At 34.5% G+C, this 20,808-nt stretch overlaps 1 protein-coding gene across 5 annotated transcripts in view; it reads left to right on the top strand.

Moving 5' to 3' along the window:
- The window catches only part of LOC131664581 (guanylate cyclase D), a 115,062-nt gene that overhangs the window by 38,658 nt on the left and 55,596 nt on the right, over positions 1 to 20,808 (top strand). For 4 of the 5 annotated variants that reach the window (XM_058935790.1, XM_058935789.1, XM_058935793.1 and 1 more), the window contains exons 3-6: positions 790 to 1,145; positions 1,340 to 1,609; positions 8,654 to 8,817; positions 18,769 to 18,895. In XM_058935790.1, coding sequence (XP_058791773.1) covers positions 1,375 to 1,609; positions 8,654 to 8,817; positions 18,769 to 18,895 — 526 coding nt within the window. In that variant the 5' untranslated portion in view covers positions 790 to 1,145; positions 1,340 to 1,374. Of the gene's footprint in view, positions 1 to 789; positions 1,146 to 1,339; positions 1,610 to 6,034; positions 6,157 to 8,653; positions 8,818 to 18,768; positions 18,896 to 20,808 lie in introns of those variants that run through there. The other variant, XM_058935794.1, reaches the window with a different exon arrangement.

Here is a 20,808-nt window from a genome sequence, read left to right as displayed (position 1 = left end):
ACGCATTTATATGTATAGTCAAGCCTCATATATTTTGAAGCCTGCTTGTGCCATGTATTTAAGCGCCGTTAAAGCGTCGCTAGGTACGTTGGAGATCGAATTAGAGGTGAGCAATGCTTTAGGAGACAATATTCTTTATCGCTGGAAGCTTCGAGCAGCGCTGTATATCGAGTTTTGCCGAGCTTTGTCCTTTCTCTCGCTCGCTCGCACACAGTAGCGATGAGATATCGGACGGCTTTTGCCTGACCTATGTAGACCTATGTATATATACGCGCTTCATCGATGCTGTAGCGAAAATGCGATTAAGCGGCAAACGTTTACGTTCGCTTCGCTCTATATGCCTACAAATTGATTTTACCCGAAGTGACCTTACGAAATTTTCAAAAATACCAACAGTTTACTGATTAAACTGTGGTTTTCGATTCCATCGTTTACATTTTTCGCGTTTATTTTAACCAAGTTTTGGCTTTTTCCCTCTTTTTTGACGTATCATACACGGCATTGTGATCGAAATTGCATTAACAGGCTTAATCAATTTTCGCTCATAAACTGTGTTGGTAAAGTGAAAATTGACATAGTGAGAAAATTCAAATTTTGAGACAAGTGGTGTTTTTTATAAATATACGATCTGATTAATATTTCTCATGCAGAAACTTCTTTTTAAGTATTGAACACTTTAGAAAAATGGCATAATTTACAATCTTATAAAGTTTTTATCAAATAAAAAACTTCAAAAATATGTAAACACATGTCGTTCCATAATATAATCAAACTTACTTTTTGTTCTAGATTTCTATTGTATCGGAGTTTGAGCTCTTCTAAGAATCATCATATTCCTGCGAGAGAAGAGTACTGATAAATCCGAAAAGTGATCATAATACAAAGTCGTATAATGGAAATCGTGCGAAGCATTACCGAGATTGTTCCAGTCCTCTCAAAGCACAAATTGTCAGTGATTCTCTACGCTCAACTTTAAAGAGAATAAATCTCTGTCGTCAAGAGTAAGTTCGTGTGGCGTAGTGGCCCGCGATCCTTCCTCTTTAAAGTGGAGATAACTGCGAACTGGAGAAGAGAGATGAGGCGACGGAGAACGCAGCCGTGGATCAGCGGCTGATCAGCATTCGTCGTTTGCGGAGAATTCGAAAGTAAGTGGTCGCTAATATGCACTCGCTCTAATTTTCATTATTGTCTTTCATGATTTTCTTCGAGGATAGCTCATTCCAGAATAAATATACTTGATGAAATTATGCGAGCTTGATTAAATAAGTGGACGATTATCACGATTATTGTTCTAAACCGAGAGAGAATAAAGAAAGAATACAAAATTATGGATTTGCAGGAGAAAAACGGTTGTGCGAGGGGGTGGCAGGGCCCATGGCCCGGTGCTGGTGGCACCAGCGCTGGTGGTGGCTCCTGCTTGTGCTAATATCCAGGCTCGCCTGCGGCCAATATCCAGTCTCGTCGACGACTACCACAGTTCCACGGCAGCAAAGAGTCGTCGTTTTCCTGCGCGAGCAGTGCGACGGAGACCAAAACACTACGGAGCTGCTACGGCAACTTGCTCACGGATATACCTTGCCACCACTAATTGACATGGTGCCAAAAGACGGTGAGTCGAGTGCTAAAGAATTACTGATTGGCATTTATTTCAAATTCTCATTGTCCTGGTCTTTTTGATAATTCTGGACTATAATCTAAACTGCTAATTCCCTGTAGTTAAAGAAAAAAGCATTTTTTACATTGAGATTTCTTTCAAAAATTATATACACGCAAGCAAACTGCGTGAGAATATACTTTGACTAATGAAAACTAGAGATGAACTTTGTCATTACAGAAAATTTTTTTCATTTATAATACTATGCTCCAAAATTGGAAAATCTTCTTTTTACCGATACGTATAAGTTTCATCTTGAGTTGCAAGTATCAAGCATGTAGAAATAAAGTAGCTTAACATCATGCCAATTACTTACATTACAAACAATAGTATGTTAACAGAATTTTATTTCTTTCAACATGTCATGTCTAATGGTCATTAATGAGCTTGCGGTAATGATGTCTTAATGCTACTTTAATACAAATCATTATTATAAATTATTAATATGAAATTGGATCGATCCACATTGGTATAAGCATTAAACGTGCTGCCTTCCGCATGAAAAATATGCAATTTCTGCAAAAAATGTTGGATAAATGTGTAAATTCAAAACATCAATAAATTTTGATGTCATTTACAAGATTTAACAATGGATTGACTTCTTATTTATAAGATGTAAGCTCTCTAAATTGTCATTTACGTGGCTAATTCTTAGTTCTTCATATGTTAGTTGCGAGTCACAGATATTATCAAAAGCAGTCCTCTATTGAAATTGTATTGATTGAATAAGTTCAAGACGATTTGGCGTTAATAACGAGCTATATTGAGAAGAAGAATAGAACTGCGGGACCGATTGTGTTGAAACTTTCGAAAAATATTTGTTTGTTTTGGGATTTACGAGATCACATAATATATTGAAACATCAAATCACTCTTGGAGAAATATCACCAATAGAAGACTGAAATTTAATCCTTCCGATGAAGCATTAATGAAATTTTGTTTCAGTGCATCTTTTGAACTACTCAACCTTTTTAAACAATTTTTTTCGAAAGGATTTGATCTCAGTTTTCCATTGATGACCTTTGAATTGCGGTAAAAACAAGAGCGCGGTTATGATAAAGCTTATTCTTTCGAGAATCGCAAAAGTCAAAGAGTTATTTGATTTTTCAATATTCAAAGACGCGCGTCTTTTTATTTTTTTTATGAGAAATGTTTTGTTAAAGTTTCAATAAAAGCGATCTTCCGCAGGCATGGCGATGTCCTTGTGAGTAAACAATTAAATAAGATAGTATATTAATGTTGAAATTTTTTCCATTAACCCTAAGCATAATCATAGAGTTAAGTAGTTCAGTCGTTAGCGTCGAAGATCACGTTCTGACAGCCCCGTCATGATTCCAATGCTTTCTGCTGACTTCCATAAATGGAATAAGCTTCTGAAATAATTATAGTAGTCTTTGATGTTTTAATTTCAATACCAATATTTTCAATACCAATAGGACTGCTGACGGTATTAAACAAACAAATAATATTTAATTCTGAGAATAATATTAGAAATATAATCTGAAAATTATTGAATATATAGCAAATTAATCATTATTTATCCCCTTTTAAAAAAACCAATGGTCGGATGTTGTGAAGCCTTTAATGATGGTTACTATGATTTCATTTACAGTCCTTTTGGTTTTGATTAAGTGAAATAAGAGGTTGCGTTTAACAGAGAAGTAAGTTGTGAAAAAATGGCTACATTAACTAGGAGTAGTATTATTGTAAAGTTGAGATATGGTTTTCGTGAAATATAAATAATTCTACTATTTCTAATATGAAGGTAATAAAGCACAATACAGTTTAATAGTTTATTTAAAAATTTTTTTGAAATTTAATTTATAAGTGTAAACTAAATCTCCGAATCGTCACAGATAAATAGTTGAAAAGAAGTTAAAATAAGATATCTGTTAATATGGAAATATCTTACAAAAAGTTTGAAATCATAGACCAATATGTAAAAAATAAAAAAAAAATAAATTGGTAGGCGTAACTCACGGTTCCATTTATATGAAAACACAATAAATTAACTTGGTATGCTACCCATGACCAATTTAGCTAAACGTCTGAAAATCAGATACGTTATATTATATTTGAAATTATTGTTAAATACCAATGTAATGTTGACGAATACCAATGAAATTTTAGATTTTTATTTATCAATTAATATCAACGTATGGTAAACGTTTCACAGCATGCATTTGATGTACGTATATTGTATTGTAGAATATAGATATCGTCGTTCTTCTCAACATTGTTTTGTTAGTTACCAAGCACAACGCTTAGTAACATGTTGTTATTCTTTTTAGTCAGTCTCGCAAATTGATTGAGTAAATTGAGTTGACCAATAAAATTATTGGTTAGATTTTTTTTCATTTCATCGCGAAGGTCGCTGGACGACACTAGTGAATAAAAAAAACACGTTTCAGTGAATTTAAACTTACCAAAAGTATTCTTTTCGTTGACACTAATTCTTTTCTTTAGTTACACCCCGTAGCGTCATTATGTATGAGTATGTTATATAAAGAATCTATAGCGATAATATAACAGCAAAATTTTCAATTGTCACCAGAAAGTTTTAAATTTTGTAAAAACACCAAAAGTACCTGTGCCATATATTTTCTATCTATTTTTTTCATCAATAGCTTTACTGATAGCACAGGTGGTTTTTGACACACTTGAATTATAAAAATTTTAGCAGATATAATTTTGGATTCTTCGTTATACCAATCAGTTGAATATATAACATCTCCAATATCAGCACCCTTGAAAACAAAATCATTCTTTACTTTTCATAGAAAATCATTGAAATATATCATTTTGAGTGCATTTTACAAAAGGTATATTTTTCATACTCTCTGTCAAAAATATATGCTGAAAAACGAGCTTCCAGCACGTTTTCTACTTACTGCCTGTGACATGTTTTCTGCACTTTCTGCACAAAGGTATAATCTTCCGTAAAGTACACTCAATATAGAGAACATAAAAATGAGCTGTGATACTTCTGTTTTCTAAATATCAAAAATAACATTATCAAAATTATACTAACCAGTTGATTACTTATACTCACATTTGTAATTAATAAGCCACAAGATATGGCATTGGTTACGAAAGAAAATACAGTTTTTAGGAGCATAAATCGTATTACATCATTCAAAATGTCTACAGTTCTGAAAAAAATGTCATCTTTCAATATTCCTTGCTTCGGTATCTATAAGGTATTTCAAAGTTTGTATGAAAAAAGATCACCTTAAAATATTATCGTGTTTCTCCATCAACTGTAATAATTGAGTCAAATCTTTTACATTTCTTAGTTTATCTCTCAGTACTTCAAACTGATGAGTACAAGTGAAAATAAAAATTGCAATAATCCCATCGAAATTAGGTATAATATTGGCGTAGAATATCGAAAAAATTTGATTAAAAATAACAAATGACTTGCATAAAATAGAATCTATTTCAAATGGATATGCAGCAGTAGAAATAAATGATTTGTATTTAGTTGGTTGTTTTGTGAAAACAAACATACTTATGGTAACGACGTAAAACATTATGTCGATAATGAATATGACTGCGTATGAAGTTGCATATCTTTTCACTTTCTCCGTACTTTCGATCTCCAGTGTTCGTTCTACCAAGTGGAAAAACTCCTGATAACAAAAAATTAATAAACTTATCAGAAACTAAATTTATACAAATTTGTTCAACTTAGGTCATGATTCGAACTTTCAATTGTAGCTTCTTCAATTTGCTATAAACCAAAATTACTATACACTCTGTAAAACCTGCCACTTCTATCCACGAGGAAGTTGCTGCAAAAATATCTTTTCTGTTAACGAAAACAGTGTATACTGTGATTAACCACATGAAAATTAAATTCAACAAACTAAACCAAAAGAACAACTCTTGCATTAAAAAATGTCTTTTGGTTTTCGGTACTACAGGAAAAAGTAGAACTTTTGTGTTCCAATATTTCAAGATCTTGTAACTAGTTTTTGCTGGTATGTAAAAACTCATATTGAGCTTACAAATATGAATGTTGTAGCTGCGATGGTGGATAAATGACTGATTAAAGTATCCCTGATGAACACCATGTCAATTATCTGTTTTACAAACATCTTTAGACTACTATAATGTGTGGCCAGTTTAAAATCGACCGTAGTCACATCATTTATTCGTTTTGCAAAGATCATTAAGTTAATGATATATCGTCTTTTACAGCGCTGTCTTGGTTCTTAAATATAGGAGAAAAAGACCAGGACTAGTTAATATATAAAGTAAATACAGTCGATAGCAAGTCAATAATGACTAAAACAACCGTTTCCTTCTATTTATTCTCCGATGTAGTACGCTAGCAGAAGACTGTATGAGCAGTACCATTTAGGACATACATTACTTCGACATATTTGTCTTAATTTATTTTTTTAATTTTTTTATCTCTTGAAACATAAGTAACGTATACGAAGCATTTATCGAATGCAACTGGCAGACAAAGTAAAACAAAAATCCAGCAACAAAGGGTAAGCCTTGCAAAAGAGAATGCAACGGGCAGCTCCACAACAGCAGTCAAATTCATTCAGGTTCAGTCTCTTCATCGCGAGTGAACTCGCGTTTGAATTCGATCGACGAAGCAAAAGGAGGCGAAATTGATAGAGCTTGAAATTGATGGGCGAAGAGCGCGGCTAACGCAGCGAATAGAACGCGAGCGCGGGAAACGTCGTGGAAAAATAGTCGAGGAAATAGGGGAAATAGGGGAAATAGGGGCTGGACTCGAATATAGGAAGCGAACTTTTCGAGAGAATGAGAGAAAGCCTGATTGATTGATCGAAATTGTTCGTTTGGAAGTTATGAACGTACGTATTTGTCAATTTACTCGATCAATGATTCACAGCTTTTTAATGTTATCGCAAACTTATACGTACTTATCATGGACTTATTTTAGCTGTTAAGGTTATTTTTTGTTTGCTTTATTATTCACCACCGTCTGCTAAATAGTAATCAAAATCAATTTTCAAGTTACTGTATACAGTTTCCAAAAAAACGAAAATCAAGTAAATAAATACGAATAAAATATTAGTCCACTCGATCATCAGGATGTTTGACAAGTAGAAATAAATAAAAAGGAAGATAAAGCAGTGTGAAATATTAAGCGCACAGCGGATGATTGTTTGTTCCAGTAGACAGAAAAAAACAACCCCTGCAAGAAGTTTCTCTGATATTCGTATTCGGTACGCGAGAATTTTCGTTATTGCACGAAATTGTCGCCCGAAGAAATTAACACAAAGAGATATGCGACGTTACAAGAAAACAAAGGAAACAGGCAAGCGGAGCGAAGGAAGAATATACGAGCGACAGAAAATTTTCCGTTCTTCATAAAATCACAGCAAGGAGCACGATTTTCTCTCTCCCTAGTGTGTGTACTTGGGTATTTTCTTCTCTCTGATCTATCCCGCAAGCCCGTGTGGGCAATTTCATGCAGCTGCGCCTGACGCCGATCGTAAATTTGCACTCTCCAGCATCGCACAGTCGATGGGCTAGTGCTCCGTCGGAAAATAAAGTCCCGTTTGAGATTTTTTTTCACCACATCGACTGGGGAAAAATGTTACAACGGACACCGCATGGTAATGGTCGATAAATATTGTAGTTTATTAATACCGCACCTATTTATTATGTTCTTAACTACTTATTTCATTAATTGATTAAAAGGTCGTTATAAAAAATATTGTTGGGAACGTCACATTCAGAAGTAGCGAAACTGGAAAAAACCGAATCAGCAATGTAAAGATAGAAAAAAAAATCTGAGAAAATTCAAAGGACGTGTTCTTAAATGCATGCTTTTTTCTCGTCACGTACACGTCGAATGGTTGAGACGCGAGCATTTCAGATGCGCTGATTCAGTTCAATGTTAATCTAGCCCAAAAAAGTAGTTCTAACTGTGACGTAACTACAACCATTTGCTTGAGAAGATGAAGTGAGTTCGCCGGTGAACGAGTTTCCATCCGAGGGGATTTAAAGATTTAGTAGCGTTAATTACCTGCGGAGGGTTTTACAGAGTTAAGATTGTTTTGAAAATAAAAGCGTTACCTTGAAAATCTTATTATTACACTGCTAATTAAGTACAAATTCACTCAAATGTATATCCATAACTTATTCTTCGTTACGCTATAGTAATTGAAATACGACTGAATAGTTTATGGAGATATAAAAGTTTATATTAACTGGCTATTTACTACAGGCAAATTTTTTCTCTAAGGTCGTTAAGACATTTTCTTATTAAGTAAGAATTACAATTTGAAATAATGAACCACTTCTTCTATTCAGAACAGTGGAGTGGACTTTCCATTATATACCATTGTAGATATAAGTTATTTAGCGATTGATTTTTTAAGAATTTTATTATTTACAATGTAGGACATTTCAGTTTTAAGACAATGGCACTTATCTCAGCTCGATTGGAATTATAAGATATATAATTGTTTGATCCGTGTAAATGAAAACTAAACAATTTTATTTATTTAGTTAATTTGTTTAGTCCTTATGATAAATATTTAATAATGAATAATTGACATTTAAATTTCCAAGCTCAAACAGAGAATAAAGCAAAAGTGAAATAAAGCACTCAGAAGAGATAAGTAATAGAAAAGTACGAAAAAAGAGAGGATTCTCTCTTGAATATCTTTCTCTTTTACTCTGCACAATCTTCTTTGCTATTAAAAAACAGAGCAATCAAACTTTTTATCGCCTTTTTACTTTTGCAGAACAAAGAAGGAAAGCCGTCAAAAACTCATTCAATACTTTTCTCAATAGTACGGTATACAATGCAAGCGCAAAACAATTCTTCATAGTAATAAATACTTTATCAGCGTCTTCGAATGAACTACTCGAGACATTTAAAAAAAAATGAAATGTGTCGTGACTCGAAAGCGAGAGTATAATTAATGTCGAAGCAATTTATCAAAGAAGCCAAAGTTGTTTGATGAATCGTCTGTTTTATGCACTACTAATTTCCGCTTTCAGAGAGCTGCGAGGAACGCTCGTGGGGCCTGGAAGGCCTTGTTCAGGCCTTGAGCCGCAAAACCACCAGAGCGATGCTCGCTCAGCTAGACTACAACACTTGTGAGGTTGTCGCCAAGCTTGCTCACTTATGGAACAAACCACTTGTCACCTGGACCTGCCCACAGGTAAGCGTCTCTCTTGTATGTCGTTCAATCTAGCATTCTTTATCATTTATAAGATCAAAAGTCACACAATGTTTCAGTCGTTACATTTTTTGTCATGGTAAAAAAGTATCATTTTAATCAGACAAAACTTGAAATGCCATGATAATTTTTTACTTTTATTTAAATATGAACAATATAAAATAACCTCATTAAATTTACCCTTTCTTCGTTTGACTTTTTTAAAACACCTTACCAACTAGCCACAAATGTGAAGTAATCCATTTCATTTGTGTTGAAACACGATTCCGCGGTGTACCGCTAAAGGAAGTCCGCCTGAGGTGTCTCGAGCAAACTGCGTTCTCCTCAAGGCACGTTCATATTGTGTACTCTTCGCGAAATAGAGAAATCGTTCTTGTGCATTACACGTGTGCTTATTTAATTAGTAACAACGATTATACTATGAAATTAACGATTACTATGAAATCATTATAAAATGAAATTAAATTAAGTTTTTCTAAGGGATTTCATTTTCAGTTCATGTTTTTTTATGAAGCTTGTATTGATACCAAGTTAATTTATTAGCGTAGTTTTCTAGATAAGAATAACATTTTTTTGTTATTCAAACATCAAATAAATTATATTTTAATAGTCTTATCAGCTATTTTAATCAAAATTATCGATATAATTATCGAAACTATAACTTTGAAGAGTTAGTAACATCTTTACAAATAGACCAATACAATTCCAATATAAGAAGTAATCTTTCTAAGATTAAAAAATCACCAAGCCAATTTTGAACATTTTCCATTAAACGAGATACTCGTCCGGTGTTTACTAACTTTCTTTTCTAAACATGTGTGAATTCCCGGTATATCACTTGGAATAGCCCCATTGCGTTTCTTAACCGCACCCACGTCAAATCCAATTTCTTCCTTGTGAAACGTATTTTCTCGTATAAGTACACCTGTACTTAGATCTCTGTTGCAGTTGCCGTTTTCTTTTAGATTATTTTCTATTTTAATTGTTTTAATTGAGATGTGAAATTCTCAAAGCTAAAGACGAGAAGTTAGAGAAACAGAAAGAGAGAGAGGGAGGAGAGAGAAACAGATAGACAGGCAAGCAGAGTTAAAAATGAGCGCGACTCATGGTTTGGCCTTCGCGCGGAATTATGGGGCACATTAGAATGTTTTCACTTTGTCTTCAAAGTTGTATTTATTAACTCAATGGACACTACTACGAACTGTGATTTCTTAATTAATTTCATGTTATAGTGTATTGTAAATAATTCGTCGCTTTAAGTCATAGTATTCGAATTATAATTTAAAAAAAAAACACGTTATTGTTTCCTCTAAGATTTTCACATTTCTCAATTACGTTTCTTTTTTCAATTAACAATAAGTTTCAAAAAACGTCTTCATGATAATAATCATAAAATCATTTTCAGTTTAAACTGATTCCAACAAATTTATTTCTGAGACGTAGAAGTGATAGAAAAAATTATCAGTAATCTTAAAAGTGCAGCAGCGCTCAGCGAGTCTTTACTAACCCATCGATTTCATGAAAAAGATAGGGCATAAAAAGAACGCATGGGGGTCCGAAAAGTACAGGAATCAGCGAGTGAAAGCTCTTCATCTGGCTCGAGTTTTTTATCTCTTTCTTTTCTTCAAGCTCTCACGCATGGCCCAACGAACGGCGTTAGAGAGCTACTTACACGCTAACACGAGTCTGAATTATGTGCTGATTTTTCCTTTCTCTCTCTCTCTTTCTCAAAAAGTACGCCATTGATTTTCCGACAGATATCGACGAGAGATATTTTTTCCTTTTGCTCTCACACCCACTCGCTTAGAGTTGATATACGTTTTCCGAAATGCGCCGAGTCCGAATTACATAGAAGAGGCGTGACTGAATAGTGATTAATTAAAAATATTTTTGGCGAATCGACCCCAAAGATGATAAAACAGCGAACTCGTGGAAAATTGCAATCATGATATGTGTGCATGTTGTGGTCTTTTCTCTCTCTCTCTCTCTCTCTCTCCCTCTATCGATATTTCATTCAACTACGCGTAGAAACTCTAGAAGCGGAAATACTTTACTCCCACGATCGTGTTTTGTTTCTGACTGTTTGCGGATTTACGCTCGAGACGAACGCGCACCCGCGGATGAGTTACGTGTGCACCCAGAGCTCTTTTCCGCACATAATGCCGACGAGCGTCAAAATGGGAGTTTACGCGTATATCTCATATCCAATTTCACGTAATTGTAGTGCTTCGCTGCTTTATAAGCCACGCACATAGAACAGAAATGGAGCTATATTTTTTTTCTCCACGAACTTTTGTTAGAGAGTAGAAAAAAAGTTTTGCTTCGTTGACGCGCTCGTATAAACCCACAATACGATTTTAAGGGAAGTTTTTGATTAAAAAATTTCACTTTTTTTCAGTTGCTTGCGAGAAGGCTTTCAATTTCCATTGTGCTGCTGCGGCAAAAGTCGTGTATGATTAATCTCACGAAGCGTGCGTTAATTCGGCACTGTATGAGGTAGCATGGGGTTTCAAAAGATTCGTAGAACTCGCGTTCACCTCTGCTTTCTTGTGACATCGTTTTCTTTCGCCGTAAAGGTGATAAGATCACCCAGAAAAACTGACATCCATAAAAATAAAAACGTCATATTTTATTTATATTTGTTATTTATAAATTCAATAAAAAATGAAAGGTATTCTGAGCTCGAATTCGGATTTTCCGTAAAAAAATACATCTAAAATCATATTTTTGTTTATTTGCTGTTCGCAATGTTTACATTCATCGAATATTGCATACGAATTACATAAACAAGAAATAAATACACGAAGCGCACCTGACGAAATTATTAGATAATAAATCGTAATACAGTTTATAACGTATTTTTAATGTAAAATCTGGATTCGAGCTATAATGAAAGCTATCGCTTTTCATTTTTCATGAAACGTAAAATCTGTGAAAAACTATGACTTTTTATTGTTTACTTTTAACACTTTTGTGGGCATAATAATGAATGTCACAAATCTGTACAGTAAAGTATTCAGGTTTATTTAGGTTTCTGATGTCACGTAAAATAATAATGTCGTACATTCACAAGCGTAACAAATGGAACAAGCGAAAATTTACAGAAATGGTGAGTAGTTCAGGCCTTTTTTTCATAAAATAGGTTATAAATGCACTACACTTTTACAATAGTTTTTCGCTGGGATGTGATTTGTTGATTTTTCATGCTCACTTGCATCTGTTGATAAGCACTGTTCGTCACGTCGAGTACACGCTTGATTACAATTCAACAATTCGTTGGTTATTTTCATACATACTTGAAGTTTTCTATCGAAACACAGCGGATATTCAATCCAGGTTTAATTTTTCCTCATTCGTGTGCGAATTATAAGGTAATTTTTCTTCTACTATACGATAAATCAACACGCGATAACGAATGAAAAAGTGCTGATAAAGCAATAACGTAAAAACATGTCAACTACAATTTGGATTTGATTACTCAAGCTCGAACTCACTAGGTGCTTAGGCATTCTGTCATCGTCAACGTAGAGGGTGAAAGCTATAAAAACACGCCGCAACCCGATTTAGCTAAATATAAAAAAATGCCTACAAAACATACAGTATCGAAATACACCGTACGCGTATGCCAGAGTAAGAGCCAATAAAATAAACAGTCTACGTATATATAGATAGAAAAGCCTTCGCTGAGAGAGCGAGAGAGAGAGAGAGAGAGAGAGGAAAAATAGTACAATGCGCGCAGTCAGCAATTAAAAGCCACTAAATGACATTGCGTGTCATGCGTGTGTATGCGTATGTGCCTGGACTATGTGAAGATTTTTTTTTTCATTCTGTTGGTTTATTGCTTTTTCTTGCTATTAGTTCTGATAATACTTGGATGATCAGTTACTGTATTTTTTTTGTTCTTGTTCACATGCTCGATGAGGGTGCACATTGCTGTATTTTTGAAAACGAGGGAGAAATATGATTGATTACCAAGTATACCTTTTAAACATTGTTCTGCTGGAATTCAATTGATAATATCTTGGTAAAAATATGAAAAATCGTAGGCTTTTCTGTATTTATCAAAGAGGGAAAAATTTTAAAAGCTGGGTAACGCAGATCAATTGATCAAATATGATTTCAAATTTGATCAAGTTCTCGTCTGACTATACTGGATTTTTATTTAATATTCATTCAGAAGAGCAAAGTAATATTGCATTAAAAAATAAAAAAAGGTACGTTACACAAGTACGGGATGTTCAATACTTTAAAAACGCTAGATTGTTTTACAAACTACTAAGCAAATCACGAGAACCCAATGAAAAAGGCAGTGCAACAACAAACTACTTGTTAGTAATAAAGCGAAAACACTTATTTGGCAATTTATTTAGCAGCTTGGTGAGCAGGCATAATAAAGAGGGGAACTGAAATGACTGACGTAACGGTTCGAAACAGAGAGAGAGAGAAAGAGAGAGAGAGAGAGAGAGAGAGAGAGAGAGAGAGAGAGAGAGAGAGAGAGAACACATCGCTATATAAATAGAACAGTTACGCGCTTCAAACCCACCATTCGGTCTGACCTACTTACATTTCCCACTCGCGAAAGTGAGAGAGGTTGCCACCCCGGGAATATGCCTAGTTGATCTTCGATTGCAGTAGGCTTTCCCCTACTTCCGATTAAGCTATAATGTCCCTCGCTCTGACTTCTTTCCTCCGATGTATATACACACTCGAGCGATGTACTCGATTGTGCGCGAGTAAAAGGGAGGGAAATAAAAACGTTTCTCGGAAGTGGCGTTGACTTGAGATTCTTTCAACTGGATATGTTTGAGATTTCGAAGAAGGGGCTTGCGCTCAAATATGAAAATCACACGATCAATAAAGTGGTTAGAAAAGTTAAAAGGAAAAATTGATAGAAGAAGAATTCCTTTTTAGCAGGCTTGGTTTGAGAGGAGTTTTATGTTTAGCTTCCACGCTAAAAGCAACGAAAAAAGTATCAAAAAAGATTGTAAAAAATTTACGACTGAATTTTTTTCTTGCTTTCCCAGAAACTTCGTTCTTTTTCTATTTTTTTTTATTAATAGACTACCTTAATATTTTGAATGAATGTTTTTACATACAAATTTATTATCCTACAAGAACTATATTTAAATTAGTAAACGAGGCTTATTCTCACAAAAAGAATTGTTTATTTAATTTTTACCCGAGTACGTAATAATTTATTTATGGCAATAAATAAATAACACATTAATCAGATAAAAGAAACTTTCACTATGTATTCAATTTTCTTCATATTATACCGCTAAACTCAGAAAAACATCTACCGAAATATTAAAAAGAAGCAAAAGCTATGCAGCTCGATAAAGCCATCACGTTCAATAGTCTCATTTTCATCACAAGCACATTTTCAATTTTACAATATACGTACACGTGCGTAAACACACACATACACACAAACAGCCACACAAACAGCCACACACACAAGAAAGGAATGAAGTCTAAGAGAAAGAATACGTCCTAACACAAAGCTCGTTTATCACTTCTAGTATCGAATTGACACTGGTTAAAGCAACCTACTATTTTTTTGTTATATAACCAAATATCACGAAAAGCCTCGAAGATTTATACTGCTTTCCTCGGCTCTGCTTAAGCAAGCGGGATACAGAGATAAAAAAGCAAAGAAGTAAGTGGTACTCGTATCGTTGAGGAGATTGTGGTTTATAAGAAACTATCAGATTCAGGAACCGTAGACTAACACTTTGTCTTGTAATTTTTTCTTTTTTTGTGCCTCGTCTTCATTGACCGATGAAATCGGTACTTGTTGTACAAAATTGAAAAAAATCCAATAAATAACGTTATAAACTTCATATAATATAAAATGCTTGATTGATATATTGATTTTTATATATAATTGATTTTTATATATAAAGTAATTGGTTGATATAAAATATTACTTTCTAGTTTTCTATGTATTAGCGCAACTTGATTTTCTTTCAAACGTCTGACCAAATATAGTGCTATTCTACTTACTACTACAGCTGAGGCGCGAACTCTCACTATTGAGCAGTAAAATTTTTCTGTATGAATTTTTAACTTATTTTTTTACTTATTACTTGAGTTATACACCGGAGAACTTCGAATTGGAATAATTCTATTCGTCCGGCGATAATTCTATTTCTCTCGAGGCATCACGCATATTTGCATCAGTATCTAGGTCATGACGATAAAAAAAACTTTTGCAATGAAGAGAAATCTATATTTTTCACTAAAAATTTTCATAGCTTTAAACGCAATTAAAAATTTATATTTGTCTGTAGATAAAAATGTTTTTTAAAAATTCTCATGAACATTTCTCTTTTATTAAATGAAATAAATTGTCCTTAATAATATCCAGAGTTTAGAATTATGTTGATTACTACCTATACCATTTAATTTAGCAATTTCGTCTTAATAAAACGAACTACCCTCGATAAATCGCATATTGAAGTATTTCATATTCAAATAACAAAGATAGTATTAGAAAATAAGCATCTCGCATTGTGCGAGTTTCCCATTATATCGCTCGTCAATCGATTTGGCATGTTCAAAAATAAAACCCATGCGAAAATGCATTGCACAGCCGGTGCAGCGGAACAAGTAAAAACGAAATATGATCGAAGCGTGCTGCGTGTTTCTGCGTTTGTCACAAAATTATCATTTAAACGAGCTCTCGTTCTCTCTCTCTCTCTCTCTTTGTGTCTCTCTCTTTCTCTCTCTCGAGCTAGGAAATTTCCCGTGTGGCTATCTCATTTTCCCACGTGCGCAACTCCCTCTGTTCCCGTGAGCACGACAACTCGAAAATTATTCCAAGACCGATGGACCGCGTGAGAGAGACTCAAGATCTCGTTTGCAGATTAGCTTGAGAACGTTCTCATCGTCGTCGTGAGAGATATACGCGCGGATCATACGTGACTCTGCTTATTAAGCTCAACTTCCACAGCTTCGTCGTATATATCATTAGGCGTTTAGTATACTCATAGACAAGTCTACGGTATCTCATGTTATATGTTAACGACGATTTCATTCTATTTTTTTTTGCTTACTATGCGTCAAAGTAGCTTTCATGACACAAAGTTTGAAATGACATATTTTTATTTATCTTGTTTTTCAGATTGATCGCTATTGTACACTCAAACTCGTACAATTCGTATTTTACTGCGCGAAAATTCATCCAACTGTTACTGTCGTTCGGACTTTAGCCAGCAATTGCATTTAATTTCTGACGTAACACTGCGTCTGTCCAAACCGGACGCTCTTTTTTTCATCAAGTGAACGAGTTGTTCCGAGCTTTTGTGATCGTTGTTCTGGCTTCTCGCGCGTGCTTTGTTACCAACAATTGCTCCTCCAATTAAATTCATCTCAACTATTATCGTCACATACGCGTGCTTCGCTGTGTTGACAAATAATTTCCATTTTCACTGACTGCATTTCCTTTGAATGAGAATTGAGTTGGTGTATGTCCTTAGATTATAAATAAAATAATAATTTAATCAGAGCAATAGTATAACCTGAAATGGATCGTAAGTCCATTGTGTGTGATCTCATTATGATGACATCGAATCTCAATTCAGTAAGCTCTCATCTACTTTTAACGCGCGAGAACGCGTCGAGTATCAATGTCAAGAAAACTCGATATCATAAAAACTTTTTAATCGCTGATCCGAGGAACATTGCAAATGTCGATAAGTATCATCGAAGAAGTAAGTCGAGGAATCGAAAAAAGGAGAAAATGAAGAAAGTGCAGCGAACAAGTGATTAGACGAACTTCGAATTGCTTCCTCGATGGGCAGCGGGTGGCCGGCGGATAAAACGATTTTATCCTCACGGTGACGAATGTCGTAGCTGACGAGGAGTGGATGAGGTCGCTCGTTTTTTTCCTGCCTCACTCTCGCTGCTTCCCATCTGCGTGACAAGAAAGCCATAAGAAAGCCATTCGCCAATGTGTAATGCGATTACGCCTCCCCATTGCTGCGGCGTGTTTTTCTTCTTTCTTTCTTTCTTGTTTGCCTCCGGGCGACTAACAATCGCATCAGGGAGGGACGGTTATTTTTCTTCCTACTCGTAGAATGGAATGAAAGGATGCTGTTCACCTCTCCGTGTCCAGCAACAATGGCCAGTATCTTCCTGTTAGATGATTAATAAGCCCTCGATATAAGTTCTCCGTTGAATTACTTGCTACGCTTCAACTGTAAACTTTTTGTCGAGATAATGTTTTTTTGTAATACGCTTTGTCGTAAGTCCTCCGCGAAGGCAAGACGTTTCTTTATACGATAATTCTTTTATCATTCGACAAATTATTCTCTTCGGTTGCACTTTACGGGGGATCGTTCCTGTTGTTGCGTAGTAAAAAAAGGGTACTTTTTGTAGATCGTGTTCGGAACTCGTAAAAATAAAGTGTAAAAAAACCGAAAGCTTTGATCCACTTTTTTTATTCGTTTGAAAAAGAAACGACTGAACCGTGATCAAACAAGGCGTTACGTTCCTCCCTTTCTTTTTCTGAAACTAGCAAAATTGTTTTTCGAAAAACGCGCACAAAACTTTTGCCCCGCGCGCGCGTGTCTGTCTATAACGATACTACCCAGAAGGAAAGTTTTTAACAGACCTGTTCCTGATGTTAAAAGAAACATCTTAAGTCCAAATAAATGAGACGCGGCATGTGGCAAATAGAACGAAAGGAAAATTTTTATTAAATTTCTTTTTGACACAAAGTTAACGGCATGCAAGCAATTAAAATGGGTGATTGGTGGACATTTTCTTGAACGAGTATAGCATTGTAAAAGAACTTTCTTTTAGAATAATGATCGTTTAATTTGGCAGTTTATTGAATTTCAAATGGCCTTGCAACAAACTGTCGAAGAAATAGAGAATGATTTCCCATCGCGAGAACACCAATCAAAATCAATTACCAAGCCAATTTCCCACTCGCAAAAATCGTCACAGCCCAACGGATTACCGGAAAATTGGTCAACTCTTGCGGATAGTATTGCAAAAATTACAAGCGTATATTAAAGCTCGTGGTATCGAACAACTATTTCGCCTCTAATTATAAAAGCAGTGAGCGACACTAATTGAAAGCACGGCAGAAAAAATATGATAAAAGGAGGCTGTTCTTCTCGGTAAAACCATTATGAACGCGATAAATGCTGCGTAACGTTGTATAACGAAATACCCCAGGCAGATATAGGCTGCGCCAAAAAATCCGTGTAATTTACGAGGTAGAGAGAAGCTAGTCTCGATGTTTTTTTCCCTCTACCTCGAGCAATTTGCGAGTAAGCTTTGCGTATAACCAATCTCGAGAATACCAGGCTGATTAATGCAAACCTTCGCCCCGCTAAACTCTCTTCTCTCTGTCTCTCTCTCTCTCTCTCTCTTACTCTCTCTCTCTCTCTCTTTACTGCTTGCATTTATAAATTAAGCTTTTTAATTTTCGCTTACTCTCTTTTACGGTCATTCTCTAGCATCGTAAACATTTTTTTTTGTTACTCAAAGCCGATCAGCGATACTCATAGATTTCACAGATATTCAGGGGATAAATATCAAATATCACATGGATGTGTGTCTCGTTATTAGATTTTCGTTGGTAATTTAATGGATTATTCCTATCGAGGTTGGCACAAAATGATGATTTTTTCATTGAATGCGTACTTGAATTGCAAATGCTTGTACATTTTTCCATACGTCTATCGTTTGTATTTATAAAATTTCATTATAGAAGTAATTTTTTTTAATAGTCGATACATTACATATTGTATATAATACAATGACTTCTTGTGTTTTGTAAATTTAATTTTCACGATTTGATCCTACAAACATAAAAAACAAAATTTTCAAGCTTATATCAGTTATAACTATGGTATATACACTGCAACAATGAAATATTACATAATTTTAATGTGAACAATGAATTTCTGTTTTTAGAGAACAGAGGAGGATAGGAAATTATCGTCGGTAGTGAGACTTTCACCATCGCCAGTAGTTCTTGGCAGATCGCTTGCCGAAATATTCCTGCACTTTCGATGGAAGTCCGTGTCCGTAATTGGCGTCGGTAAGTCGTTGTTAGCCTTGTTGTGCTATTTCGTTTTTACAATTTGTCCTCCGCGAAATGCTTCTATATATTCACTACAGCGAATTCACGCCAACTTTTCGGATGCTCTTAACTCGTCAGCTCCTTGCGTAAACCTCCTCCTTCACGATGTCGCTTTATGTAATATGATTGAACGGATAAGCGCCCTTCATTCACCCCATTGACGTTATGTACCACAAGTGAGAAATTTTATTTTCACTGTATTTTTCCAAGGTTGGATGTCATTAAATTCTGCCGAGTTGGCCAGAAGATTGTTTTTTTATCGACATCATATCATATATTGACAATGTGTTTTTTTAAATTATAAACTCGTGGATATATTACCGTCATGAGAATTGATAAGTTCAATGTCATTTCGACCGTGAAGATTGTAAACTAATTATAATCTCAGCAAAGACAAGTATTACGGAAGATACTACAGAAAAAATTTCATTAATTAATGAAACCGTTTCTTTCAAATGTAAAATAGCACTCGTCAAAATTGAAGGATATACTTTCTTTTTTCTGTTATTATTGAATAATAACATTTCTCATCTGAAAACAATTTGGCTGTTCATCACGCATGCTTATAATACTGTCATTGTACTCCATAAAAACAAAAACGTGATATTTCAGATTTTTTTTAAATTTAATTGAAAATAAAAAGAGCATTAATTTGAGTTCTAATTTGAAGTGTACAGGTCAAGATATATCGAAAATCATATCTCGGTTTACTTTTCAAGCAAAATGTTGACACTTGAAGAGCTTTCGTAACACAGATTCCCTGTAAACGTGTCAATCTTGCTGATTGATTAGCAATGAGTTACAATGCACTGCTACAGTTTTCAAAGCTTTATAAAGATTAATATTTTAAGCAAAAAATGAACCAAATATTGTTTCGGACGTATTTTCTCATGTTTTATTAAATTCCAATAAAAAATAGATAATGAAAATTTATGTACATTTTCCGACCTATTTTAGGATATCTAAGAGCAAAAAACTAGTTTCACAAGCATGTGCGATGATGCACAAATATTTTTAGGTTCTATAAAATTAGTCCAATTTGAAAATTTGGCAAACCTCATGTCGAATTAATGTGTTTCTTTGTAAGATTGAACATATATTCTTTGATTAAATTGAACGTCTGCGATTTCCTTGTTTATTCCTTTGAACTCTCTGTTGTAATTTTCGAGATAGAAACAGAGAGAGAGAGAGAGAGAGAGAGAGAGAGTAATCAACATCATCTAAGAAAAGCCCACAAAATGACGGATGCTCCCTCAGGCAATCCTATAGCTCAGCATTTCTTCTGGCAATAAAATTCCTTAACAGCTATGACATGCCTTGTTCTTTTATTTGCTTTGCGGTCATTTTTATGACCCTTTGTTTTCTTCGTGCATTAACTTGTCTTATGTAATTTATCTCGATATCTTGGATATTCACAAGAAACTTCCTCGTTTTCTTGAATAAATAATGAATTAACTACGTGAATATTTGCTTTTATTGAGGAAACATACATGCTGTAGATTATAAAGTAATGTGATGTATCCGTTTTGAGCTGTAATCAAGTAGATACTTTTTATCTCGGATCCTGTACAGAAATACTTTATTTCAAATTAAGAAATTTCGCCGACGTTTCAGGAGTATGATCAACTCCCCTTATCAAGGCTGGAATAATATGTAACTATGCATAACTACAATTTAAACACCAACACAAAAGCAATACTTAAATAACTAATACGTGGATACACCTCCATGCAGTAAAATATAAAATTAAAAAATTGTCATCGGTAAAGTTACATAATTGAAAAATTGCTTAATTATTACGATAAATAAAAGAATCAAGTCACAAAGGTGAAAAACATTGTCAATTAATTAAAATTCCATTTTTCCCCAAT

The sequence above is a fragment of the Phymastichus coffea genome, unplaced genomic scaffold (genome assembly GCF_024137745.1).
Source record: "Phymastichus coffea isolate CEN01 unplaced genomic scaffold, Cenicafe_Pcof_1.1 PCOF00044, whole genome shotgun sequence".
NCBI classification, from domain to species: Eukaryota; Metazoa; Arthropoda; class Insecta; order Hymenoptera; family Eulophidae; genus Phymastichus; species Phymastichus coffea.
The sequence above is the reverse complement of the archived record's forward strand: the minus strand, read 5'-3'. Positions and strand labels throughout refer to the sequence as shown.